The sequence below is a fragment of the Canis lupus genome, chromosome 26, assembly GCF_011100685.1.
Source record: "Canis lupus familiaris isolate Mischka breed German Shepherd chromosome 26, alternate assembly UU_Cfam_GSD_1.0, whole genome shotgun sequence".
NCBI classification, from domain to species: Eukaryota; Metazoa; Chordata; class Mammalia; order Carnivora; family Canidae; genus Canis; species Canis lupus.
In genome coordinates, this window is record NC_049247.1 from 604,058 (window position 1) to 631,333 (window position 27,276).

General features: G+C 59.7%; 1 protein-coding gene and 1 non-coding gene across 23 annotated transcripts in view; one reads left to right on the forward strand and one right to left on the reverse strand.

The window, feature by feature from the left end:
• The window catches only part of FBRSL1 (fibrosin like 1), a 77,704-nt gene extending 52,460 nt beyond the window's left edge, over nucleotides 1–25,244 (reverse strand). For 21 of the 22 annotated variants that reach the window (XM_038574653.1, XM_038574658.1, XM_038574657.1 and 18 more), the window contains exons 1-2: nucleotides 24,966–25,244; nucleotides 7,960–8,160 (exon numbers count right to left, since the gene is read on the reverse strand). In XM_038574653.1, coding sequence (XP_038430581.1) covers nucleotides 7,960–8,160; nucleotides 24,966–25,244 — 480 coding nt within the window. Of the gene's footprint in view, nucleotides 1–4,687; nucleotides 7,145–7,959; nucleotides 8,161–24,965 lie in introns of those variants that run through there. The other variant, XM_038574659.1, reaches the window with a different exon arrangement.
• On the forward strand, nucleotides 11,544–11,650 carry LOC119866264. The gene has a single exon (XR_005379587.1). It is a non-coding gene; the product is annotated as a U6 spliceosomal RNA (small nuclear RNA).
• Nucleotides 25,245–27,276: the final 2,032 nt, after the last annotated feature.

Sequence of the window (27,276 nt, forward strand, 5' to 3'; positions counted from 1 at the left end):
ATCCATCAGTTCATGCCCTGCACTGGTTACCACCCCCGGCGGTATGCCTCTGCAGGAGAGTGCCCTCCTAAGTGCCAGGCCTGCCCGAAGAGGCTCCCTGAGCCCCGATCTACAGCAGCCCCTTTTCCCTTTGGACACTGGCCTGCTGGCCACTCAAAATCCCTCCACCTGTTCCAAGCTGTCTTCCCCACTGGAACTCCTCCTCTCTGAAGGTAGGGATTGTCTTCTGTCCTGTTCCTGCTGCATCCCAGGGCCCAGACAGGGGCCAGGTGGGGCCAGGTAGGGTGGGTCCTGCCACTCTGGGCAACCCATCTCTCCTCTACCCTCTCAACAGAGCCTGTGTTCAAGCCCTCCAGGCTGTCCAGAGCCCAACTCTCAGTTCCCATGAGCACCACAGCTGGCATGGGAGCTCTGGGCTTGCAGCAGTCCCACCCCAGCACCTGCGGGCCAGCCTATGGCTCCTGAAGCTGCCCTGGGAAGGAACCTGAGAAGGCCTGGCAAGGGGGCTCAAGAGACGGCTCTGTGAGAGAGAACTGGGGCGGCACCACAGTGACAGCAGCAAAGACAAATCCAGAGCACCAGGCACCGGCAGATGGACTTGCGTTTGTCTTGTGTGCGTGCATGCGCACGAGATGTGTAGCATGGGTGACCCCCCACCTGATGGATGACGAAGCAGGCCAGAAAGGTGGAGGGGTGGAGCACGAGAAGGGTGGCAGGCAGGAGGTGAGCCCCGGCTGCAGAGCTGCACCACAGCGTGCGTGGATGCCACGGCTGGGGGGCCGCAGCAATCCTGGAAGCCCCATGCGCCACACGGAGCTGCAAACCTGGTGTGAGAATGAGTCAGGGTGGGGACAGCTATTTGCACAAGTAGGAGCCAGCCGTTCACACCAGCTCAGGACCTGCCACTGTTCTGAGATGAGTTCAATTAATGCTCTACTCCCAATGCCGCTGGGGGAGGAGCAATGTAACCTGGCCTAACCCCACCACACAGAAGGGAAAACCCAGTACTGAGGGGCAGAGTCCACTGCCCAAGGCCACATAGCGAGCCTCAGGGCACCTAGAGCTGACGTTGGCCAAGGTGGAGCATCCGGAACTCTGCCATGACCCCCACCTGCCTCCCCAGGCATCTGCCTCAGCCCGGCTGCGGGTCATGCGACCTGGTCGTTAAGTGAAGGCAGGTGCACAGGGTGTGAGGGCCCTGGGGCAGGGAAACCCCGGAGGGTGGATGGTGCAGAAGCTGAAGCTTGAGGATCATCAGTCAGCCAGAAGTAAGAGTCAAGGCAGGAGAGGGACACAGGTCACCAGGAATGAGAGGGCAGAGAGAACCTTCCAGAACACTTTGGGCAAGGGGTGGACATGGTCAAATGGGCTCCAAAGAGGAACCTCACTACCTGCAGATGGCAGAGAGACAGGGCCCAGGAGGCCAGGGGCTGCCTTCCAGGGAAGGGTCAAGGTTGAGGACACAGGCTACAGGAATGGAGCTGCCCAGGTGTGGACCCTGGCTCACCCAGCACCCTGGCAGTCTCAAGCTGCTGAACTGCTGCTTCTGGGTTCTCCTCGTCATCCTCGTCTGAAACGTGGTGGTAACCTTGCCTGCTACTTCCTGGGTGTGGCCAGCCATGTTGGAGGCGATGCTGGGGCTAACCCTGGGGCCTGGGCAGCTAGAGCTCAGCTCCTCCTGTCAGGCACTGCGCGACCATCGTGCCCAGCGGGGTGCGGAGCTATCCGCATCATGGAGCTAATGTCCTCAACAGACACAGTCCCACGCTGATGACCTGCTGCGTCATGGTCTGCAGGGTCAGGCTGTACTTTCCTGGCGGCCTGCGCACCTCCCCTCAGCGCATTCGGGCACCTGCAGCGCAGCCTCAGCTCTGCGGTCAGACTCTGGTCACTGGGGATCCTCATTCTTCACCCATCCAGCTGGGGCCCTGTGTCGTTGGTGCTTTCAAAGAACTGGCTTTGCCAGTGTTCTCTCCTGTTTTCTGGTTGATTAATTTCCACTCTTCTCTGTCATCCCTTTCTCTAGACCCACCCTCTCCAGCTCTGGGCAGTCACTGGCCTCATGCCTGTCCCCTCCCCCAGCACACACACCAGAGTGTCACTGAGTGCGGACAAAGAATTTTTATGGCCGTTTCCTTTGAGTTATTTTCTAATGCAATCATTTGGAAAGACATTCACAAGGTGGAAGCCAAGGACTGGCCATGTGTGGCAAGGACGGAGCAGCAAGGGGCGGTTATCTGTGTCCAGCCCCACCCCCTGGGCAGAGGCCCGCTCTCCCCATCTCCTGGGCCTGTTCACACTCAGCTACAGGCCCTGTGGCATCTGAGTGGATACCCAGCCTACAGCGACATGCGGAACTTTTGGGCTGATGCACTCAGCCTGGCAGCCTGGTGGCAGGGATCAGAAGCAAGGGCTGGCAGAGCGTGTGAGGAGACTCATGGAGACAGGTCACTGTGGGCTTTACCCAGGCTGCACCACCCTCCACACCCCATAGAATCGGAGCCACGTGGGAACGGAGCATGTGGATGGGCTGGTCTGAACGGAGGAGGGCTAGATACATACCGCTTTCCAAAGCTTGCCAGAAAGGGGAAATGTCCCACTGACTTCCATACTGACTATTGAAATGATACAACTTTGGACACAGAAAGTTAGATATTGTCTCTTGAATTTCAACGTGGCTGCAAGAGGGGTTACCACCATGTGGTTCTCACCATAACCCATCACACGGCACATCACACCAAGCTCCATCTATAGGTTCAGACATGCCTTTTAACAGGATCCTGGGGCCCCTCTAGGGGCCCCTCAAGTCTGGGCACCCCAACCCCAGCACTAGGGCAGGGTTCTTGCTGAATTCCCCCAGACAAGTGGGGGGTTGGACATGGGCAGCACCTTCCTTAAATGCCCCTAGTTTCAGCAAATGGTGTGCATGTGGGGTGGTGACTGCGGCCTGTGGCCAGTCCACCTGGCTGGCCCGTTCCCCAGCCCAGCTGAGCAACGGTGTAGGTGGAGGCGTGCCAGCCCCTCTAACACACTCCATGGTGATGGAGCCACTTTGTGTGTCTGCTAGAGCAGAGCCCCACGGGGCAGGGCTGGTCCACACCGGTCAGGATGCCTCTTCAGTGCCTGGAGCAGTACCCAGTGATGGAGGTGCTGGCAGGATCCTCGGTCAGCGAGCTTGGGGCAGTCCAGGGGCTCCTCCGCCCTGGGCATTCCATGTGAGGGGGCAGGATGTGTCAGAACGGCGCTGGCATTCCACCTGAGCTTGGAGCCTGCTCAAAGAACACGGCCACACTCGGCAGAAGGCAGAAGCATATATGTCCACGCCCGGACGTGTACATGGCACAGACAAGCTCCTCCCAGGAACCCTGGACCGGGCATCCTGGCTGAGTGCCAGGACCCTCCCCTCCCACCTTCTGCAGGGCGCACCCTGAGGGCTCTCCTTCCCCCCTCCTCCCTGTGAACCACCACACCCCTTGCTTCTCACCCATCTACCAGCAATCAGGCATGGTCTCCTCAGGGCCCCATCTGCAGACAGGGAGGTAGAGGCAGGGGACTTATGTAGGGTGGGCTACAGGGCTTGGAGGGAGACCCGAGCAGAGTGCTGCACCCAGCTCCCATCTCTATCCAGGGGCCTCCCTAAGACCCACAGCACCCTAAGGACTCATCCTGCCCCCATTCTCCCCACGACAGGGCGGGCCACAACCCCCACCTCTAGCCTTGGGACCACATAAGCTGTCAGGGCCCAAACCCCTCCACGCAGGCCACACATGGCCATTCAGCTGTGTTCTTTGGCTAGTGAGGTGGTTCCTAATGTTAGAATGAGCCACCATTTCAAAATCTCCAGATCCATAGAAAACCAGCTGCTCTCAGAAACAGAGACCATACAGGACCCTGCTCTCCTGTCAGCAATAAGGGTGGCTATGCCCCGCCCCCAGACATGGCACACGTGGTCTAGTCCCCCATAGCAAGTGGGTGCCTCTCCAGCATGCACCCCCTCAGGGTCCAGTCACTTTGAACCCAGGGCCAGCCGTGACCCCAGGGGGCCCCTCTGGGTTCAAATGGTTCCGCAAGTATGCAGGCGACAAAGGGGTGGGGGTGGTGACCAAGGGTACCACCGGGCTCACTCATGGTGGGGCCATTCCGCCTGGGGAAGCAGTGGGCCTTGACAGGGGGCTACGGTCTTCCACCTTTTCCTGCTGACCAGCGCCCTGTCTATTCTGTTTCCTCCACTCAGGTCCTTATGTGCAGAAGGGCCTGGAAAGGCAGTGGTTGCACCAGTTCCACCCACCAGGCTCGCCCATGGGACCAAGAAAGCAAAGATTCTAATACTACTATCCTCAGATCAGGAGGGTTCTGGGAAGGAAAGAGGGGACAGTGGGGGACCAGGAGTCTGTGACAAATGTGCAGCATGCAGTGACCCCTTCCTGAGCAGGAGCTCCGAGGGACATGGCAGGACATGAGGGCTTGCCAAGACAGTTGGATGACTATGGCGAGTGCGTACCCCCCGAACGCACACCACATAGCATGGTGAGCTGTGTCCAGGCCACACACCCCTCCTTGGGCACCCCTTCCCTAGGCTGCCTTCCTGCCACACAGGAGGAACACAGTGAACAGGAGGCAAATCCAGATACGCACAAAACCACTTGTCACAATAAATCATTTCACATATGACACACACTCGCTGCGCTGTCGTAAAAATAATGGCACGGCACTTTTTATTTTCTTTAATCAGAAAAATAAGCCCCACATTTCTGGGAGACCCTGGGTTAGGACCAGATGCCTGCAGGCCCTACTCTGGGCATTGCGCAGCAGGGAAGCCCCCACACCCAGCCAGTGGGGACCCTGGAGGGCCAGCAACCTCATGAGCAAATGGGGTTGGTAAGGGGAGCCTCCAAGGCCTCCAAGAATGGGATCAGCACTGGAGCAGCTGTTGCAGCCCAGTGAGACCAGGCACACAAACAGCTGCTGAAGCCCTGCCAGGGCCTCCACCAGGTGGCTGGTGCTGCTCTCTAGAAAGGGCTGCAACCTCCTCCCCCAGAGACCCTCAAATTCTGGAGGGTCAGAGCTGAGCACCAGTGTGGGACTGCCCTGAGCCTGGGATCTGGGGTGAGGGATGGGTGGAGGGCAGAAAAACCCTGTAGTGTGAGGTCTGTTCCACAGGGAACCTCCTGGGGGGCAGGGGCAACAGCTGAAAGCCCCACGGGCTGAGTGGAGCCCAGGAGGAGACATTCCAAGAACGGCCCCAGCCCTCCTGGTCCAGAGCTTGGGGCACAGCCCTCCTTGTCACTAGCAGCTCCTACTCGGCCACAGACAGCCCTGAGCGCCCCTTGCGTCTGTCCCCTCCCTGCATTCACAGAACCCTGGAGGTGGATGCGCGACGTCACCCTTTGCCAGAGGGAGGTGAGCGGGACCCCGTGGCCAGGCTCCAGTTGACCCTCATTCTGCCTAGGGGCATGGAATGCACACAGGCCAGACAGATTCAGGCCCAGGGAGGGCAAGGCCTGCGGCTGGCAGCCCCCACATGCGCACACACATCCGCACACACTTGCAGGGATGCACACCCATGTAGGCGTGCACAAGAGCTCTCACGTACTTCTGAGGCACACAGACACAGAGGGATCCTCCAGTGTGCGCCCGGGCCCCTGGGGTAGCCGTGGTCACTCTCCTAGGAGGGTGCACATACAAAGCGGCGGGCACAATGGGGACAGGCATGGCAGGGAGCTGGGAGGATGCTGGGGAGGTCCTCTCCTCTCTTCCTGATGCAGATGGGCCTCAGCCTGGTGGCAGCCCTGCAGGGGCTGCCTCTGCCAAGCCTCAGTTGCCAACCACAAACAGCCTGGACTGTCTGCAGAAGGCCTCCGGCCAGTGAGTCTGGTAATACATGTGCCTGCACAGCCACCCAGAGTAGTCTAGGAAGTGGGTGTCAGGCTCCGGGACTGACGGATGGGGCCTGGCGGGCCACTGCAGGGGTGGAGGATCGAGTCCGTCGTGACCTCAGCGGCCTGCAGGGCCGGCCCAGGGCCAGAAGTGATAGCTGTGGTTCATGGGCCCGAACCAGGTCCAGCAGTGACCGCCGTGGCTGGCTTGGGGGCCCCAGGAGGGGCCGGCGGGGTGGGCCTGGCCGGCCCAGGAGCGACGGGCGCTCAGGGATGGGGAGCAAAGGCTGGGGTTTGCAGGACTGGCTGGGGCCCAGGAGGGACTTCAGGGGCTGGCAGGGCTGCTCTGGGCCAAGGAGCAGCCGCTTTTGTTGGCACGGCTGTCCAGGGCCCAGGAGGGAAGGTTTTGGGGGGCCAGGGTGCTCTGGGGCTTCAACTAATTGCTGGGGCTGACTGAGGCCCAGCAGGGACCCCCTGGGGCGGCTAGGCTGACCCAGGAGGGACCTCCGGGGCTGGTATGAGGCTAGGGGCACCCTCCTGGGACAGCAGCATTGGCCTGAAAGTGAGCTGGCAGGCCGGCGGCGTGGACGCAGCAAGAGGAGTGACTGTGGGGGTCGGCACCGCTGTCCTGAGGCTGCCCTGCTGGGCTGGCCACGGACACAGGGGGCCACCCATGACCGCACGGGCCAGCAGCGGTGCCAGAGGGCCAGCAGGGAGCGCAGGGGCCGGCAGAGGTGGCAGGGGGCCAGCAGGGAGCGCAGGGGCCGGCAGCGCTGCCAGGGAGCCAGCAGAGAGCGCAGGGGTCGGCAGCGGTGCCACGGGGTCAGCAGGGAACGCAGGGGCCGGCAGCGCTGCCATGGGGCCAGCAGGGAGCGCAGGCGCCGAGAGCGCTGCCTAGGGCCTAGGAGCGCCCAACGTGGCCGGCAAGGCTGAGCCAGGAGTGGCCGCTGTGGCCGGCAGTGCTGATCTGGGGCTGGAAGCAGCTGCTGTGGCCGGCAGGGCTGGCCCGGGCCCAGGAGTGACCGCCGGGGCTGGCGGGGCTGACCCGGGCCCAGAAGTGACCGCTGGGGCCAACGGCCCTGACCCGGGAGTGGCCGCTGGGGCTGGCAGGGCTGCCCAGGGTCCGGGAGAGCCCGACGGGGCTGGCAGCGCTGACACGGGGCTGGGAGTGACCCCTGGGGCTGGCTGGGCTGGAGCTGCTGCTGGCGCTGGGCCGGGCCGTTCGGGTCCCAGTTGGCTGGGAGCGGCCCCCCTTCTGGGGAGCACACCTGCATGGAAGAAAGAGCACGTGTCCACCTGGGCAGGTGTGCCTGCAGACCCCCCAACCAGCCCAGGCCCCTGAGACATGCTGCCCCCTCACCAGCAGCCCAATCCCCACAGGAGTTGACTGTAGAGTGTGAAATGCCAAGAAAAACCCCTCTCTGAAAAGAAGGCGCAAACCATGAGTCCCTGAGAAGGAAAGCAGCGGCACCTGGGAGAGAGCCACCCCCCTCCCCCCGCCCACCTCCAGGGCTCTGGTGACAGCAAGGACAACCCTCCCACCAAGGGCCCAGCTGGGGGCCGCTGTGGAGGGAGGCCCCTGGGTAGGGCTGCTCCCTGCACCTGGACCCCTGACCACGAGTCACGTGATCCTCCCACATGCTGTATCCTACAGAAGTGTAGCAGATGGAGAACACCCAATGCTGAACCTGGCCCCACACATTACAGACACGCTGGACACTCCGTGGTCGGCGGAGCCTGACAGACGCAATGGGGAGACGGGGCCAGCCTATCAGCGGGTGCACCCTCCTGCCCCAAGTACATTTTCCCCACCAAATCCCTGGGCTCTCAGCTGGCCTCTCTGGCTGTGCGACCCCCCAGGGGACAGTCTCCTATCTGCTTGGGACCTGGGCTCACGGCGAGCAGCTGCCTTGGGCCCTAGTCCACATGTACCTCAATCCCTACGCCCAACAACAATGGAGCACGTTGCCAGGCGGGCCCAGATGCCGATGGTGGTGTCCAGGTGCTGGGGTGGCCCCAAGGGCACCCAGGGGAGAGGGCACAGAGCCTACAGTTCTGAGTGGGGGCAGGGCCCAGTGCTCACCTGCTTGGTGGGCTGCAGTGGAACCTTCTTCTTTCCCCGGTCGCAGGCAGGCTCCAGGTCCTGCTCGGGGCTGCCAATCTCCAGGGGATGCCCGTTCTCACTTGGTTCTGCAGATGGGCAGTTTTCTGCCTCGCGGGGCTTCTTAGCAAGGCGACGTTCCCATTTCTCCTTGCGCTCCTGTGGCTTCAGGGCCATGTCCTTCTGTGAGTGAGGAAAGACAAAGCTGGTTAACTGGCAGTGACGCTTGACCCCCTTGTGTTAACCCATCAGTGACACCACACAGACCATGTTGTGCCCTGAGGGTGGGTCCCTGGGCATGTGTCGGCACCTACCTAGAGGTGCCAAGCCCTTGAGTAAGCAGTCAGGCTGGGGCTCACACCTCAGGAAGATGGGCAGATGGGTCAGGTGAATATAAGTGAGCCTGTCAGGACTAGAGGGCTGAGAGAGTAATGTGGAAACAAAACTGGACCAGGGGCTATGTTTCCCAAGGGGTCCCAATCGGTCGGGGGGCGGGGGGGGGGGGGAGCTGATCCGTGACCCAAACTGGAGCAGGTGCTGAGACCAACAGCTGTGCTGGCCTTCCTAGGGGTACCCCTTGGGTTCCTGAGCTGAGGGCCACTGCCATAGCAGCTGACTACTATCCCCTGGTCTAGAGCCACCCATGGGTTGATCTGCCCAACTTCATGCAGCCGGGCATCCTGACACCATGGAGGCCTATCTGGGAAACCAGTCCCTGACTCAGCCAGCTGTGCAGAACTTCAGGGACGCTAGACCCCTTCCCTAGAATGGGGACCTGTGCCCATTTTGATCATAGCTGCACCTGGTCCCAAAGGAGGGAGTGACACCCAGGGGGTATTTACTGAGCACCTACTGCTGTGCTAATGCCAACAATAGTGTGTGTGGGGGGTCTCTCATGCCCTGTGGGGTCCCCACACCATGGTGCACAGCTCCTACTGTGTAGAGGTGGTCCTGCCAGTGAGCCCAGAGCCCAGGAGAGACTGGCATTTACTGGTAGTGAGCAGGTGCAATGCCACCCACCAGCCTCCTATTTGGGTCCATGGAGTAGGGTGGGAGATACCGTCTCCACTGAGCTGCTGAAGAGGGAAGGAACCAGCTGCAAGAGGCCCAGAAGATTCTGAAAGTATTCACCCAAGAGGAAGGGGAGGAGGGCCTGAAAAGGTGATGCCCATGGCTGAGATGCTCCCTGGTTCCCACAGGAAGTACTTCCTGAGAAACTGAGGGGGATGTGCCAATGCAGCCAGCCCTGACCACGGCAGCCTCTCCCAGGGCTGGCCTCTGTTCTCAGGTGAGCACCTGGCCCCAGCCAAGCCTCAGAGGCCTCAGTCTACGTGGGCAGGTGACAGAAAGAACCAACGCCCCAGCCTTTTGTGGTCCCCTGCCCCGGCAATGGAGACGGTGACACGCTGTGCTTGCCGGGTAGGGTCCTCCAATCTAGCACCAGGCAGCCACAGCAAGTTGCCCCCCACCACACACACACAGCTCCTCCTGATGGGTGAGAGGCGCCCACAGTCCCCAGAACTGATGAGGTGCACCAACGTGGCTGGCCAGGCTAGAGCTGCCCTTCCAGCATGGACGTCGCATGACTGCCCTGCTGTGACCCCACAGCCTGGTTGGGAGCAACCATGCATAGCCATGGCTGCATCTGCAGGTGGCAGACTTCTCTCTTAGGGTGGAACACTCCTGAGGGGCCTGAGCCCAAGTCACACAGACTGAAGACAGCCCCAGCAGGGCCTCCCACCTGTCAGGACACTAAGGGGCTGGATATGCATCCTCCTGCACGAAGAGGGGTTCACCCTGCATCCCTACCCCTACCCAGGGCTCACAGAGGGACAACGGAAAGGGAGAGGAGAGCTGGGCTGCAGAGGCACCTGTCCTGGGACATCGGCAAGGTTGGGAGCTGTCCCTTTCTTTCTTTTTTTTTTGGAGCTGTCCCTTTCTTAAGCTGTTCCCAGGCCACACAGCTCTGCCCAAAGCTCCACAGGCTTTGGCCAGGGTAGCAAGTGGATCCTCACTCTTCAGACATGGGACAGACCCTTTCCCACGCTCACCTTCTGGAATATCAGACCCCAGGGACACCCACGGGCTGCTAGCATTTATGCAGCCCCTCCTGGAGTCCCAGTCAAATGCCCTCATGCCTCTCTGAACCTCTCAGAGCCCCAGCTCATCTCAGCCCAAAGGGGCCGCTCCCCATACACCCTGACGATGGAGCCCCTACTCACCATAAGAGCTCCCAGCTCCTGCCCTCTCTATGGCTATCGGTCTGATCGCAGACTCTGGGGGTCTCCCTGCCTCTGCATACACAAGGCTGGCAGGAAACACTAACTATGCCAGCTCAGCTCCAGGCACCAGTGAGCAGCCCAGAGGGGAGCTGGCTCAAATGGACAGCAGGGCAGCCCACGCAAGGAAGCTGAAGGGAAGGGGCCACGTCAGAGCTGCTTAGGGAGGGCTCCTGGGCAGGGCCTGGGACACCCCTCTCCCCAGAGGACCAGCAAGTGCAATCACCCTGAGGTGGCAAGGAGCTCTATGCTCCCTCTTGTGCCTGCCTCCCTGGCTCCACTGGTCAGCATATAGCCACAGGGTTCCCTGGGGAAGAAAACTGAGGCAGTCCCTCCAGGGACAAGAAAGTCTCGAGACTGTAGCTCATTCTCCACGTGTGGGCACTTAATACTTGCTGACTCCTGGTGCCCCCACGACACATGGGCACCATACCCCCTTAGTCTGTCACTCTTAACTCATGGCTTTCAGGCCTCCTGTCCAGGGCAAATCTTGCTGCTACCAGCCAGTTCCCTCCCACACAGGCCATAGGAACAATGAGGCCCCACAGTCCTCGCCTTTTCAACCTGGACGCTGACACCCAGCCGCAGGCTGCCAGAACCTCAGCACCAAGGTTCCCGCCTGGCCCCAGTCCCCCATTGTGGTACAGAGGGTGGGCCCGGCAGGCTGTGGTCAGAGACCTGCAGAGAAAAACCAGAGCAATGTGCTATAAGGGTGTATCAGCCGGGGCTTCCCAGAGAAGTAGACCAGCAGGATGCGTGTACACGGGGAGCCTCACTAGGAGAAGCTAGCTGCACAACTCTGGAGGCCCAGATGCCCCAACCCCTGCTGTGGGCAACCTAGAGACCCAGGAAGGCCAGGGGTGCAAGCTCTCTTCCCAGGGCCGGAAAAGCCTCCCTCCTAGTTCAACGGGGTAGGTGGGAGGAGCTCTCTCTTCCTTCTGGGAGAGTCTTTTTATTCTATTCAGGCCTTGGCTGGATTGACTAAGGCCAAGAGGAGCCCATCTCACTCAACATACAGATTTAATTTTTTTTTTTTTTATTTATGATAGGCACACAGTGAGAGAGAGAGAGAGAGAGAGAGAGAGAGAGAGAGAGGCAGAGACACAGGCAGAGGGAGAAGCAGGCTCCATGCACCGGAAGCCCAACGTGGGATTCGATCCTGGATCCCCAGGATCGCGCCCTGGGCCAAAGGCAGGCGCTAAACCGCTGCGCCACCCAGGGATCCCCAACATACAGATTTAAAAGCTAGCCTCACAGGTACCCAGAACGTTTGATCAAAAGTCTGGGGTGCTCGCTTCGGCAGCACATATACTAAAATTGGAACGATACAGAGAAGATTAGCATGGCCCCTGCGCAAAGATGACACGCAAATTCATGAAGCGTTCCATATTTTTGAATAGCAATGCTTCGATTAAAATTATAAATGAGAAAAAAAAAAAAAGTCTGGGCCCCAGGGGGACACTGACCACACCGGGAGCAGGTATAGACACTACCTGATGTGCATGTGGGTAGGAAACAGGAGTTTGAGGTGCCCCACCACGCACGGGCATGCACATGCACGATGCTCACGTGTGTGCCCCCACCCCGGCCTCCACAGCCAGTGTCTGCTATAGCTGAACTGTGTGGGCTCCTGGGCCCCACCCCATCCTGGCCCTGACATCAGCTACTCAGCTACCAGGTGTGTCCACACCATGCACCCCCGCCCCCACGGGCCACCTACATCTCCGTCTTGCCACAGAGCCCTGTGGGCCACCTCCTCCTGCATGCCTCCACAACATGCACGTCCTGAGTCACTGTGGGCTGAGCCTCACTTTCACAGAGAGAGCCACTAGTTCGGAGGGAAGGAGCAGGAAGCCCTTCTAGGACCTTTCAATCAGTTAAAATCACAGAAGCAGCTTCTAGCCTGGGGGACAGCCTCTGAACTCCCCTGTCAGAGCCCGGGAGATGAGAACGGGGATGGCCTGCACTGTGCATGATCAGAAGCACAAGCAGATCCGCAGAATGTGTCAACGTTTCATTACTAACTATGAAACCTGTGGGATACTGGCTGGGCTAGGATCTGTCTAACAAGCACTGGTAGTCAAAACAGACAAAACCACGGCGCAGGGATGGCAGGGCAGACATACTGCAAAGCAAGCACAGTGACCTGCCAGCCACAGACCTCGGTGGGGGGCTCCTCCCTCTCAGCCCTGCCTTGGCCCCTCTGTGGGTTCTGGAAGGGCCTCAGGGCAACTCCAGGCCACTTCTCCACACACAACCAGTCACATCTTTCATGCAATGAAAGTATGTAGCACTCAACCACAAATCATTCAATGCATCACATTTTCTGTAAACCTGTTATATTTGTTTAGTTTTTTTTCAACAAACAAAAAACCTAGATTGTTAGAATCCTTAAAATACCAGTGACGAAGCCTGTCTCCTGGCCTAGACTCAGTCCAGCTCAATCTTGGCCCCAGGGCAGGAGCTCCTGCACCTGGAAGAGTATGGGAGCTGGGAAGCCATTTGCTCCCAGCCCCGCAAAGGTTGAGCCAGTAGGCCCCGTGCACATGGAGGGACAGCGACACCACAAGACCTCTCCTGGCTCACATGGGCAAGAGGCCTTGTGCACAGGGACCCAGAGGTGGCCACCCCCACCCAGCTACTGCCTGAGAATGACTCCAGGAGTCCCTGGGCTTCACAGAGCAGACCCCTGTACTGTGTACCCAAGAGGCTCTTGGTCACAGGACTCAGCAAATCCTGCCATGGGACATTGCTGGGACATGTCTGGCTGGCCCTTTCCTGGTACACCAGGACTGGGGCTGGACTTCACCTGTTATGCTGACCCCATGTGAGCTTGGGCCAGTTCCAGAGGCTCACCCAAGCTCAGGCACACACTGTCACAGTTCTGCCCCCACTGAGCCAGCAGTGGGAATGCTGGCCCTGAGTCCCAATCACGGCTCTGCCTGCACTGTGGGGCCTCTGGGTAGGGTTCCTTATCTGTAGATAGGGCAGCAGCTATGCCCAGACTGTGGTGAGTGTTCTGGCAAGGCAGAGCCAAGAGCCAGGGCAGGTCTGCAGGCAGACTCTCTGGGCAGAACCCCCAGGGAGGGAGGCCAGGTGAGCGGGGGGCTGGTGTCTGACTCTCAGGATACTCGGTGTGCCTACAGAACTGGAGGACCCACTGAGGCTGCAGCAGTGGTTTGGGGTGAGCCAGGACAAGCTCCAGCAGTCCGGGGCCGGGCTGTATCCTCGAGCTGCTGTCTGCTTGCTGACCCACCAGATGTGGCCAGGCACACCCTAGCACCCCTGCCTACACACAGGGTGGCCCTACAGAGGGGGCATGGCCAAGCGCTGCAGCCCATGACCCTTGAGGCCTGAAGTAGTGCCCCCACAGTGAAGCCCCCAGCACCCCAGTAGCAGCCAGGCCCCTGGATCCTCCACAGACCAAAAGGGGGATCTGACGATGCCATGAAATCAATGATTACGTTTTCCTGTAGCAATTTCATGGGGTTATTTTTAGCATCACCAGTTAAGATCTCTAATGGCACTTCAGTAAACCGCGCAGAGATAAAAGTAATTAGAACTGGCAAACCCAGATTCAGATTCTCACTGAGGGCTGAGGCTTCATGGTCTAACATGGATCTGACCTTTCCAGGCTCCTAGATTCTCCAGGCAAAGGCATGGCTACACCCCTCCAGCCAGGTGGGTATCCTCTTCACTCCTGGAAGCATGGGGGCCTCTCCCCCAGGACCTGGGCCTGAGCTTCCCAGGTCACATAGAACCTGCCCCTCACTGCCAAGCATGGGCACTTCCTTGGTCGGGTGGAAGGACTGGCCCACCTGACCTTACCTCCCTGTTGCATGGCTGGGGCTGCCTGTCTCCCAGAACCTCTGGGACACAGGAGCCCCCAGCAGACCTTGCAGGCTGATGGTTCTGTCAACAGCTCTCCCTGTTCCAGAAGCTCAGGCCAAATTCCACCCACAGCTCACCTGACAGGCCGTCATCACCCACCTGGAAGCCCTTCTGCACCCATCTGCCCCAGGGCCTTGGCACAGTGGCTCCCGCTACCCTGGTATCTATGTGGCTCACTCTCCTTCACCTGCAAGATTTGACTCAAACTTCACCCCAGCTCACCCCTGAGTAAAACCCAGCCCCATGCTCTACCTACCCTTTGTGCTATGACCTACCAAGCTCCAACCCAGAGGGCAGGGACCACCTCTCCCACCCCAGCTAGGAAGGAGGCAGCTTGTCCACTGCCCACCAGCAACTGGGACACCCCCCCACCCCAGAGTTGACCAACTATCCTCATCTGTCTGGGACCAAGAGGGCTCCCTGGGTGTGGGAAGTGTAGTGCTAACGATGGGGAAGTGACAGAAAAACAGGAGCGGGGGGGGTCCTGTGAACCACAGCAGCACTTCTGCCCTATCTCGACAACCTCCCCTAGAGTCACAGAGAGCTGAGGACAGGATGGCAGCAGAGTGGGATGAGAGAGCCCATGTCCAGGTGCAACAAAGCCTAGGGTGCCTCTGACACCTGCTGCTGACTGCTGTTCGAGAGTCAGACTGACTCTGAGCTGGCCCTGGAAAGTCCCTGCAGGAAACCTGCACCCAGTGGTCCCTGCCCTGGCCTGAGAGCATATCCAGGTGCCTCCTCCCTGGCCCGTCCCCTCCTAACCTCATACCCACACCAGGTGGACTCCCCATCATCTACTCCTCCCAAACAGCCCACCTGCTGTCCCTCCATGGAAGGTAAGGCATCCTGTCCAAGAGGTTCTTCAACCCACCAGGCTGTGGCTACCCAAAGCTAATGCCACCCTCGAAGACGATCCTCTGAAGGCCTTGCTGACACCTCAGTTGCCCCAGAACCTTCTGGAACCAGCCTTGTGCACCAGGCCCACTCAGTGAGCTCCCCCTCAGCACCCCTGCTCCTGAGTGCCCCCCCTATACTGTGCTCCATGCACTAGAGCATCTGGCAGGACCAGTATGGCTTGAGGGCAGATGGTCAAAGACCCGGGAGTTGGGGAGTCAGTCTAGGACAGCCTCAGTAGAACCACGACACCTTTGTCACACCTGGTGCTCAGCATGCTAGCAGATATCCTCCCCTTCCGTGGCTCTGGAACACTCATTCCTTTACATGTTCCACTCATTCCCACATGCTGAGCGCTTGCTAGGGCAGAAGAGGTCACCTGGAAACACAGGACACCCACCCTATGGTCTGGGATAAGTTAGACAGATGATGACGAACGACAGGTGCTCCAGACAAAGGCACAGAGCCTGAGGCAAAGAGGCAGCCAGGCCCCATTCCAGGCCCCCTGCCCAGGTCTGCAGAGCATGGACACATCCTCCCATGTCCACTGTGACTTCACACTGTGACCCCTATATTGACTACCCAAGCAGCCCTCTAATCCACACTCGACCGGAATCTTGAGGTTCACAACTGCTGTCTCAGCCACTGGGTTTGGAGGTCAGACTCTGTCCAAGCCCCTCCCAGCCCCTCTACATACAGAGGGCATGCCAGACACTCGCCGGTGACTGCTAGAGCTGGCCTCAGGCTCGCTGCCCTACAAGCTCCCCCTCAGTCTCTGGGACCTGCATGGCTGCTGCTCAGTTATCACACACGGAGGGGACTGCCCAGGGAGGCCAGAAGCCAGGCCCACTGTGGCTGAAGCATCCCCGGCCTGTGTTGTCCTCCGGTGGGGGACTGAGATCCAACCTCAGGGTTAGCTCAGGGAAAAGCACTGGAAAGGGAAGGGGGAGGGAGACATGAGCAGGTGGCAGGCACTTCCAGCTCATCACCCCCACTCCCCAGATGAGGAAAGTAAGGCCCAGAAGAGGCAGAGGCCACGTGGTGAGGAAGAGAAGTGGATCTAACCAGGTGTCTGGCCTAGCCTCCCTCACTTCACTGTCCTCTTCAGCTGGCCAGGAGCAGGGGGAGGCTCAGAAGCATCCTGAGCCTGCTCTGGAAGACGGGGTGGGCACAGCAGTAGGAAGGCCTGAGGAAGGAGTGCCCAGGGCCCCAGATGACAGGGTGGGCAGGGCCACGCCTCATGGAGAACATGAGCTCATTCCATGGGTGACAGACTGGGGCCCCTCACTTTATCCAGGAGACAGGGCTACACGAATCCCTGAGAAAGACCCACTGGAACTACAGGTGGAGCCAGGTACTGAGTGTGAGCCACATAGCAGGTGCAACAGTGTGGCTGAGGATTAGCTAGAGGCTGGCTGGGATCTGAGGACCAGTAGGCGGGGTTGGGGAGAGGGGTCAGAGCAGATCCCGAGGGGCCATGTGGAGGCTCTAGGTCTGACTTTCAGCATCGCTGCACATCACAGTGGGCTGTGGCCTCCGGGTCCTCCTTGTCAAAGGGGTACCAGTGGCGGCCCTTCGATGGGGCAACTCAGGCGCCCCACCCAGATGGCTGCTCTGCACCCTGTAACTACCTGATACCCTGCTCTCTCCAGAGTACCCTCCCGTGTCCGGGGCCCATAGGCACCTGCAGTTGGGTCAGTGTGTGTGTGTGTGGTGCCGGGCCTGCCCCCTGTGTAGAGTCCAGGGAGAGCACCCACCCCAAACAACTGCTCCAGAAGAAGCAGAGCCAGGGATCACTGAAATGCCTCACTAGGCGGAGTCGAAGCTGGACAGCTGGGCATGGAAGGGTGAGGAGAGAGCATGGATATGCCCTGCCAGGCCAGCCTGGCCTCTCTGCCAGGGGATCCCTCCTCTACAGGGACACAGGCATCCCCCAGGCCCCACACAAGTGTAAGTCTTACACACTGTGTAAGACAGACAGGGGTGGTCTACACATGCTAAGCTGGGTACCAGGGTTCGGAACCAGCTCTACCCTACATGCAGCTTCAAACAGAAGCCCGGTACACAGAGTCCTGGTGAGCTGAATAAGGCTGGTAACTCATTGGTGAGTTTTCTTTCTTTAGCTACTTGGGCAAACCAGGGCACCAGAACAATCTCCATATGGAGCTGGAAGCAGGTATCATGTTTGCCCAGAGTCCCCAAAGCATTCAATTCCACATGGGATTCAGATTCTGGCTCCCAAGGGAGAGAGTGCCTCGAGTGCCCTTGGGGCCCTAACCTGGTCACCTCCTCAACCTTCTGCAGGCCTCTCAATCCAGATGTCCCACCTAGCCTTGCCATCCTCCTGGGTTAATCCCTGTGGGCACCTCCCAGCACCTGCCCAGCCTACACAGCCCCATGCCGAGCCTTCAATCTCCTTTCTGGCACTCGCCAGTCTAGTTACCAATCTGCATCCTGTCTGGAGCCAACACGGTGGCTTGCACAGGGTCTGGCACATAACTGGCACTCAATAAATGCTCAGTAATCAGTCACTCCCTGTGAGCCACTGGTCACTTCTAAAGGCCTAAAGCGCCCCAATATGTGAGCCTGCCCTGCCCTGGGGCAACCACTGCCTGAGCCCCAGTGGACAAGAAGCAATGAGAAGACATCCTGAGCAATGGTCCAGGTAAGAGGGGGATGCCACAAGCTGCACAAAGGAAGGGTTATCTAACCCAGCATTGGAGAGCGCTGACTGGGTCACGGTGTGGCTGCCCAGGCTTCTGGGAGGGTGCACCTAGGGGCTCTCAGCAAAGGAGCATGGGCAGGTGACCATGAACACAGCTACACTTCCACCTCGGGCAGTCAGCAAAAGCCTGGTGCCTCGGCTTCCCCTCGTTCCCTAACAGGGCTGGCCACAGCCCCCACCCCTGGGAGCTCCATGTACAGCATGTGAACCACAGGAGTCAAGGCCAGGATGATGGTGGCTCCCAGCAGGTGCCATGCCCAGTGGCTGTGCAGCTGTTGTCACTCTGGCTTCCCTGAGAATATGACATGCCCAAGCCCATGGTGGGGGTGGCTTCCAGACTCCAGGGTCCTTCCTCCAGAAGGCAGCTACTGTCCACCTGAACAGAATACAGGCGAACAGAGCCCAAGGCTTCACCCCCTGCCAACTCACAGGTAGCCCTGCTCGGCAGCAACTGTCCCAGACCAGCCTGCTCAGGGCTGGGGCCTAGGGGGTGGGGCTGGAGGGGCACCCTGCTAACTCTACTTCCAGAAGCCGGTCCCATGGACCTCTTACTCATTACCTGCCTCCCCGCCACAAATGGAGCTGACTGGGGTCTCTAACTGGCCACCAGCAAATGAAGCTGGAACACCAGGACCCCAAGTGTGGAGAGGAGCTAACGATTCCTGTGCCATTCAGACTGTTCCAGAGCACAAGAGAACATGCAACAGACACAAGACAATCTCAGACTAATTTTATATAAAAATACAGGGCTAGGGGATCCCTGGGTGGCTCAGCGGTTTAGCGCCTGCCTTCGGTCCAGGGCGTGATCCTGGAGTCCTGGGATCGAGTCCCACATCAGGCTCCTGGTATGGAGCCTGCTTCTCTCTCTGCCTGTGTCTCTGCCCCTCTCTCTGTCTATCATGAATAAATAAATAAGATCTCTTAAAAAAAAAAAAAAAAAAAAAAGAATACAGGGCTAAAAACCCAACTAAAATATCCACAAAGCAATCTGACACAAGACTGCCAACATGACCTGGAATTCAGAGACAGCTTGACGTCACCGGGTCCAAAGAAGGATGATAATCATCACATAGGGGTGCGAGTAAGGCCCATTGCTCACTTCTGGTGCCAGTCCAGACACTTTCCAAGAGGGACACCATGTCCACGTGAAAGGTCACATACAGCCGTGCTGAGGCCAGGGGAAGCAGGAGAGGCCCCCTGGAAAGGACGGGGGTAGAGGCGCTGACAGAGGCCACAAAACAAGAAGGGAGATGAGCAGTGACAATGCTATGTTCCTGGCAGACGCCACAGCAGCCAATGGGAAACCTGGAGACTCCACTGGGCAAGTGTCCAAACTGAGAAGGGAACCTGCTTGTGCCTGGGCACCACACTGCAACGACCTATCAGAAGGCAGAGCGACCGAGGTGTGAGGCGGACTAGTGGGCCATCACATGGACCCTCAGCAGGAACAGGCCTGGTGCCGCAGCTCACAGATGACTGTGTCTCCGTGTATCAATGTGAACAGCACACCACCGTAGGCCCCCCAGGCCCAGGTCTGGGAGCTTCTCTCTGGAAACAAGCACGTGTACAAGGAAGTACCAGGTGGGGAGACGTCAGCGAGTAAACCCACACTGCTCAAGTCCTCATGGCGGGGGGGGGACGACACACAGTCATGACAAGGAACAGAGGACAAGCCAAGAGGGGCTGGTGGTAGCCCAGACACAGGGGTGGAAGACTCCCTGCTGGGGAAGGGAGTTATGTGACCAGAGAGTGAGTCCCTGATACTGTGGAAAGAGTCCTATGGGCAGAGGAGAGAGCAGTTAGCAAGGGCCAAAAGTGTGCCCATGTGTATGTCTGAGGATTTTCAGGGTGGAGGGGAGTGGGAGGAGAGGGAGGGGACCTAGATGTAGCTGGAGCTACAGAAGTGAGAGGCTGGGGGGCCTGGAGGGGGCCACTGCAGGCAGGGTTACTAAGCTGCAAGTTTAGAACAGTGACAGGCCCAAGAAGCTAAGGGGGTGGTGGGGACAGGGACCAGTTCTGTGAATTCATGAGCATTTGCTGCCCACTGGGTTGGAGGTATGTATGGGAAGGGACTGTCCTGCAGCAGGCCCTGGACAATGGAGAAAGGGCACGAGGCCCAGGATGGGGTTTCACCATGTGTGACCAAGGGGCCACATGCAGGCCTGTCCTCTGCTCTGTCCAGGCCACAGAGCTGCTGCCCCAGATGGGGTCTAAAGCACAGACATACACAGAGATCTACACATGTGTATGGACACATGTGCACACATACCGGGGGCATGGACCTTATACACACACACACACACACACACACACACACACACACACACACACATATGCTGTGCACCTGACACTGTCTAGAATCTCAGAGAGGGCAGGGGGAAGGAGGGCTGTGGCCTGCCACTGGGGTGCCTCCTGGCCCAGACTGGGGAGTATAGCCTCCAGGCCCCTAGTAGAAGGGTAGGAGTGGGGAGACTTGAGGCTGCTACCTCTGCCACCATCAGTCCCACACATCACAGATGCTAGGGCACAGTGTGAGCAAGACAGACAGAGAAACTGAAGCCCAGAAGCCACAAGTACTATGTACATGATCCCCAGCCAAAGAGGAGCAAGGGAGTGGGCTGGGGTGATGGAGCCCAGGAAACAGCCCCTGCTCACCGGCCTAGGGCTTGAGACCCTCACCTGTGCCCTGCAGGGGGTGGAGGGGACAGGGACAACAAGCTGGCCAGCAGACACACAGGGTCACCACCCATTGGGAAGACCATGGCCACCTCCACTGTGCTGTGCCATACTGTGTGAGTGTTCACTGTGGCATTAGCACCATGACAGGTGTACAGTGACAGACCAGACCCCTCCCAGCCCGTGGTTGCCACAGGCTCTGTAGACTGTCACTGATGTCCACAATGCTCAGAGGGGTAGCCTTTCCCCAGAGGTCAGACAGCTGGCCCAGGGCAGCAAAGGGAAGACCATCCCTTTAGATGCTATAGAGATCACTGTCCCCTCTTCTCAAGCCCCGATTCTTCCCAAAGAGCATCCAGAAGACATGACTGACATTTGGGTGAAGACTCATGAGATTTCTGTCGTCTAGTGCTGTGGTGTGTGGATCCCAGAAGAGAACTCTGCCCCCCACCCCCCGAGCTTGTTTCCTCATCTACTGAGTGGGCATGTGAGGACAGTGCCGTGAGCAGCAGCTGTCAATGTCACCACTGTTCCCACGACACATCTTCCCTCAGGAAGGTGCTGACCCGCACAGCAGGAGCCCAGTCCAGGCTCCTACTTCACTGTTAGCAAACTGCTGCTGCCCAGGCAAGGGGGCAGAGGAGGCTGTGTGATGGCTTTGCTTTCACCGACCTGAGGGGTCCCCCTTGGAGGGAGCAGCCTCCCCCACAGCAGTAGCCCTCAGGACAATGGGGGAGCAGATCAACTGCTGTGCAGCCTAGGCAGCCTAGCCCTGGGGCCGTCCTCCATGCCATGAAGGCAGGCAAGTGCTCCCACTCTCAAGTCTCAGTCTCCCATCTGGAGTGTAGCAGACAACCTGAAGTAGGTGTTCTGGCTGGTAGGCATGGACACTACTCTGTCCCCATCATGGGAGGGCTGGGCTGGGCACACATACAGCCCCCTGATCAAGGTCCCCACAGGTGGGACCAACAATGCAGGCTCTTGCACATGGACAATGGGGCCACATCCTGAGCCCCCCACACTCCTGGCCCTAGCAACCAGACCTAGCATGATCGCGTGCCCCTTGCTCAGGGGGACACTGAACACCAGCTTCCAGAGAAATCACTACCACTGAGTGCCCTGCATGGGCCCAGGGGGGGAGGGGGAGTTCTGGCCCCCTCCATATGGTCACCTCCCACCAGGACTCGAGTAGCCTCCACCGCCTGCCACAGGGCCCCAGCCCAGCCCCAGCATCTTAAGACTGAGGGAACTCGGTTACTTCCAGCAGAAATGCCCAGCACATGCCCAGACAGCATCAGAAGCTGGGCGGCCCACACAGCATTCACTGGCTGATGTGGTCGTGGGGAGGCCAGGGCAGGTTTCCCAGCACAGCTGGGCACAGCAGCTTGCCTCTAGTTTCAGAAACCTATTGTATGGATTATCAAAGCAACACATACCGGTCATTATAGGAAAAAGAATTAGAAAAAGGAAGTCACCGATGACCATGTCTACAATTTGGGTGTCTTCCTTCTCACTTTTTACTCCTGGATACATGCCTCCTAGACACACATATGGAGGTGGGAAATAACCCTTTCTTTCTAGTAAACATACGTGCATAGCATACTCTGGCCAAGGCAGTTACTGAAGGTCAAGGCCAGAACTCAATATTTTTTCAGGATGTATCTTTTCTCTGATATTGATTTTTGAACCAGCTCAAAGCATCTTGCTGTTCTGAAGCAAATTAGCAAAGAATCAAACAGATGCCAAACCAGAAGGGTGGTTTCCACTGGGTACTAGTAGCACACACTCTCTCAAGAGGTAGGCACTACATGAGCATGGAGGGGAAAGACTGGTACACAGGCATACAGACACCCCTGAGGGGGAAGTGCTGGGAGGCGCACAGTAGGCCTGCTGGGCTCACCAGGCTCTTGCCTGCAAAGCAGATCTCCCAGGGGACCCAGGGGCTAGCACAATCTGACCTATGGCCTAATGGGTCCCTCTGCCATTAGGAAGGATCAGGAGGACCCTGTCAGAGGACCTCAATTCTGCCCTGGCCTGCCCCTTAAGGGCCTTCCCATTACCTCTGGAGACAGACGTGTCACAGGAAAGACAGCCCCTGTCGTCCAACCCCCCCCCCCCCCCCCCCCCCCCCCCCCCCCCCCGCCAAATCACAGAACCTCTGTCCCACTGCCACCTGCTCACTGTTCCCACTCTGTTGAACAGTTAGAAAGCTGATGGGAGGACCAGGGCTCTGATGTGCAACCCCTGCCCGGCCCATGGGACATACCCCCAACTCAGATGCTGAGCGCTAGCTGTCCAACCCAAAACTCCATGGAGATAACTCCATCCCAGGGCCTTGTACACACTGGGAGCCCGGCCAGACCTGGAAGCCCTCTCCTCCATCAACACCACCACTGTCACATGCATGTGTCCACAGCACCGCACAGAGGTGGCCTGGGATCCTCTTAGTCACCCAAGGAAGGGACTCGTCTTCCCTTAGGAGAAAACACAGGGAGGTGCACAGGGAGGTGCTGGAAGAGTGGGGTCAGGGGCCTGCCTGGGGCATGGGGGACGGGGCAGGCTGCATCCTCAGGACAAAGGTAAGGAGGACTCTTGCACAGTGGCACTCTTCAAACCTTCTGAGCAGGTCGACACCTGACACTGGTTGTTTATGCCCTGGGGGATGGCAGCAGTTTACATCCCTGTGCCATGGCAGCCCTGGCAGAGCTGATACTGGGAAGGCTGGGGCCTTGACATTCATGGCACTGGGCCTCAGTATCCCCATCTGTACAGTGGAGTTTGAGGACAACCAGAGTCAGAACAGTGCCTGATCGGGTACATGTTCACTGCATGCTGGCACTCAATGTCCTAATGAATTATCTGAACTCTGGGGAAAACCATTATACTTCAGCAAAAAACGAGTCAACCAATCTAGAAGTTATGACTGGTAAAGAAGTCCCGTACTTTCCCGGGCAGGTCAATCCCTCCCTGGCTCAGTAGTGCAGAAAAAGGTGCATGGTGACTTGGCTGTGTGAACACCAGGCAGAGAGCAGACTCAGTCGCACTATGATCTGATGGGGCTGCTGGGAGCCTGCAGAAGACCCGAGCCCAAGACTGCCCTCTTGAGTGTCCCCGATGCCAGAGGAGTCCACCGAAGCTGCTGCAGCACATGCGTTCTACAGCTTACTTCAGCAGGAGTGCAGTGACTTCTGGCACAGCCTTCCCCAACAGTAGTTTCTCCTCCCACTTGTTCACTCCACAAACATGTATGGGGCATGGGGACAGAGCACACAAGACAGAGCACACAAGACAGACATGGTGCCTGCTCTCTTCCAGCTTACAAGTTTTGCTGGGGAGAGAGCCAAAAGAGAGTGTAAATCACTAGATGGCTTCAGGGAGAGTGGTCACTGACAGAAACGAAAGCAGGAGATGAGTGGGTGCGCGTCCTGCTTCAGGTCACTGAGGAGGGCCTGAGTAACATCTGTGCTGAGACACGAAGGTTCCAAACAACCTTGGCAGAGAGGACAGCAGGTCCAGAGAGCCCGAGGCAGCAGAACATCAAGAGGCGAACATGGTGACACAAGAGGATGTGCAGGGTGCAGGGCAGGTACACAGGTGGAAGGTGGCTGGAGGAACCAGTCTCAGAAGCTGCAGTGCAGAACTTATCCACACCTTCCCATGCCCCAAGTGTCTCAGCTGGGGAGCCCTTGGACTGGAAGCCAACTAGGCCCCCAAGTGTACACACAGAAGACCGGGCTGCGGTGGAGGGCTGGGTGGTGGCTAAGTGCCCCACTTCTATGCATCTACCTGTCCCTGGGCCACCAGCACCTAACCCTGCTCTCCACAGGCCTGGCACACCTTCAGGAGAGGGTGCACAGTGGGGACCTGCACGTAGGCACTTCCCCATCCCCAGAGCTTGGCCTCTAACCAGGGATTCCAAGCCTCCAGCCCCCAAGCCCCAGGAAAAGGAAGGGGGGCTGTTAACCGAGCAATCTCTGGGACCCCCAAACCCAGCAGATGGTGGCTGCCTGGGTAAGTGATGCAGGGGACCCCGGAGCGGGGTGTGCTGGCTGGCGCCAGCAGGACTATGGGGTCTGGCCAGCGTTTCTACACAGTTCTGGGGGACAGAGGCGCCCCACCCATCCAACTTGCCAAATCTGAGCGTCAGTACCCACTTCCTTGTCCACTCACCTGGGTTCATGCAAGAGGGGCAGTGTTTGCTCAGCAAACACTACCTGGGATAACTCAGCCAGACAAACGCTACGTTCTGCCTCCTTATCAGGCAGCCAGGGAAGCAGTGGTCAGGAGGGGGCTCTGACTGTCCCCCCGGCACCCACCCCGGTCTACACGGACACCTCAAGAGGCGGAACAAGAACCCCCGAGGATCCACTCCATCCCCGCCCTTACCGTGGCCAGCAGCGCTACCCACCGAGCACGTCCGGGCCGAACACGGAGAAACAGCTGAAAGCGGCGCGGGTGCCCACGGACGGCGCCGTCTGGAGACCTCCCCCCGCCGGCAGCCCCGCGGCGGCCGCCCCACCTACCTCCAGGGCCTCGAGCGTGCTGAAGCTGGCGATGGCGAAGCCGTCGATGACCTCCTCCTCCTGCGAGCTGGACTCGCGGCGGCGGCGGCGCGGGGGGCGCGCGGCGGCGGCGCGAGGTGGGGGCGCGCGGGGCAGCCCCGCGTTCTCCTTGCCGGGCCCGGGCTCGGCCTCGTCGCCCGACGACGCGCTCTGCTCACGGCCATCGCGGGCGGCCTCCCGGCGCCGGCCGCGGTCCCTCTGCGCGCGCGAGCGCCGGCTCTGGCGGACCTTGGCCTCCATGGTGCGCAGTGACCTTGCAGCCGCGCCGTCGGGCTCCCGCGCTCCCGCTGCCCCTGCCGCTGCGCTACGCGGCACCGCCGGGCTCGTTGCGAGCCGCGCGGGCTCCGGCCCCGGGCGGCGGCGAGCGGCGGGCCGGGCCGGGCATGCCGCGCGGGCTCCCTCAGCCCTGGGCCCGGTGCGGCCTGGGAGCCCCGACGCGGGCGGCCGCGCGCATCGGCGGGGCGGCCTGCGCTCAGCGGCCCTCGGCCGCGCTCCCAGGGGCGCGCCTCATGCGCTGCGGGCGGCGGCGGCGGCGGCGGCGGCGGCGGCGGCGGCGGCGGCGGCGGCGGCGGCGGCGGGGCCCGGGCTGAGGCGCCGTGGCCCGGAGGCTCAGGCTCTAGCTGAGACGGCGACGGCGGCAGTGGCGGCGCCCGGAGCCGATAACAACTGACGTACTTCCGCCCGGCAGCCAGCGCCAGAGGAAGTGGCGCCGCGGCGAAGCCCCGCCCCGGCCCCGCCCCGGCCCCGCCCCGGCCCCGCCCCTCCAGCCCGCCGAGGCCCCGCCTCCGGCTCGCTGGGCCCCGCCCCCTGCGCGCTGCGCGCCGCCGAGCCCGGGCCCCCGGCCTGCAGGCTCCGCCCCCCGGGGGAGCTCGGAACCGCGCGTCTCCCCGCCCGCCCCTCGGCGCGCACCTGTGCTGGGGCCCCTCCACGTGGGAGGTGCACGGTCCATCCAGGAGTCTCTGCCCTCCTTCAGTCGCATCGGACACGTGGGCGAAGGGGCACGCTCAGCGTCCACCCGAGCTGGGGGCGGGGGGCCAAGGGCTGGGGCTGGGGTCCCCCTGGAGGCGTTCTCCCACAGCCTCCAAGTCCCGCGCACGTGGGGGTGTGTGCAGGAGGGACGGACTGTCCCTGCCCGGAAGTGAGCGTGTGCAGGCGGGGTGCCCATACCCGCACCCCAGTCTAAGCTGTGCCCACGTGCCCCCGGCCCCTCCTCTGCAGGTGGGTCTCCGGCGGGGCTCTCAGCTGTCCAGCCGCTCCAGGCCCCAGAACACACCTTCGCAGACACCCAGGGCTGCCTGGTTTGCTTGGAGACAGCCGCTTGGGCTCCAGGGCTTAGTCCCCAGCAACGCTCCAGAAAAGCTGAACGAGAAGGGGCAGCTGGAGAGTTGAAAGCTAGATCTAAGGGTGAACTTCTTCATTCACCAACAGGAGATTGTCTGGAGTCAGGAGGGGCCGTCTGCGTCCAGGTTTGTGGTGCTGTAGTGTGATGCTCCCCTTTTGGAAGTGGAAGAGAGCACGATCACATAGCCAAATAACAATGTCTAATGATACCATGAAGCAAACTGAATAGGGAGGCATCATAGTGAGTTTGGGGTAGTCCCAGGATGCCCCTGAATGAGGGTCTGAGCTCAGACCTGCAGGATGAGAAGGAGCTGGCTGGCACAGAACTGGGGAACCATGCCTCCCTGCAGAGAGCATGGCCCACGCAAAGGCAGGAAGACGTGCTGGAGGGTCCCCCCATATAGACACTTGAGCTTTGAGTCTGTGTCACCCTGCCAGGGCCAAAGACCCCCACGGGGGGGGGGGGGGCAGAGAGGTGCCCGGCTTGGGTGCCCTGTTCACCAGGCTGTCCCCGGTAGCAGTTGGGAAGGCAACTCTACAAACTTCTGGACAAAGGGTTGGGGCTCTTAGGTCCCGGCCCCTCCCTTCAGTGAGGCTCTCTGGTCTCTGAGCCCTCCCTAGCCCTCTCCTAGCCTCCCCAGGGTGGGGGGGCAGTGTTCCCCTCCACCTCTTCCATTCCAGGTTTTGTTTGTTTTGTTTTAATTTTTATTTATTTATGATAGTCACACACAGAGAGAGAGAGAGAGAGAGAGAGAGGCAGAGACACGGGCAGAGGGAGAAGCAGGCTCCATGCACCGGAAGCCCCATGTGGGATTCGATCCCGGGTCTCCAGGATCGCACCCTGGGCCAAAGGCAGGCGCTAAACCGCTGCACCACCCAGGTATCCCCTTGTTTTGTTTTTTTAAAGATTTTATTTATTTTTTTCATGAGA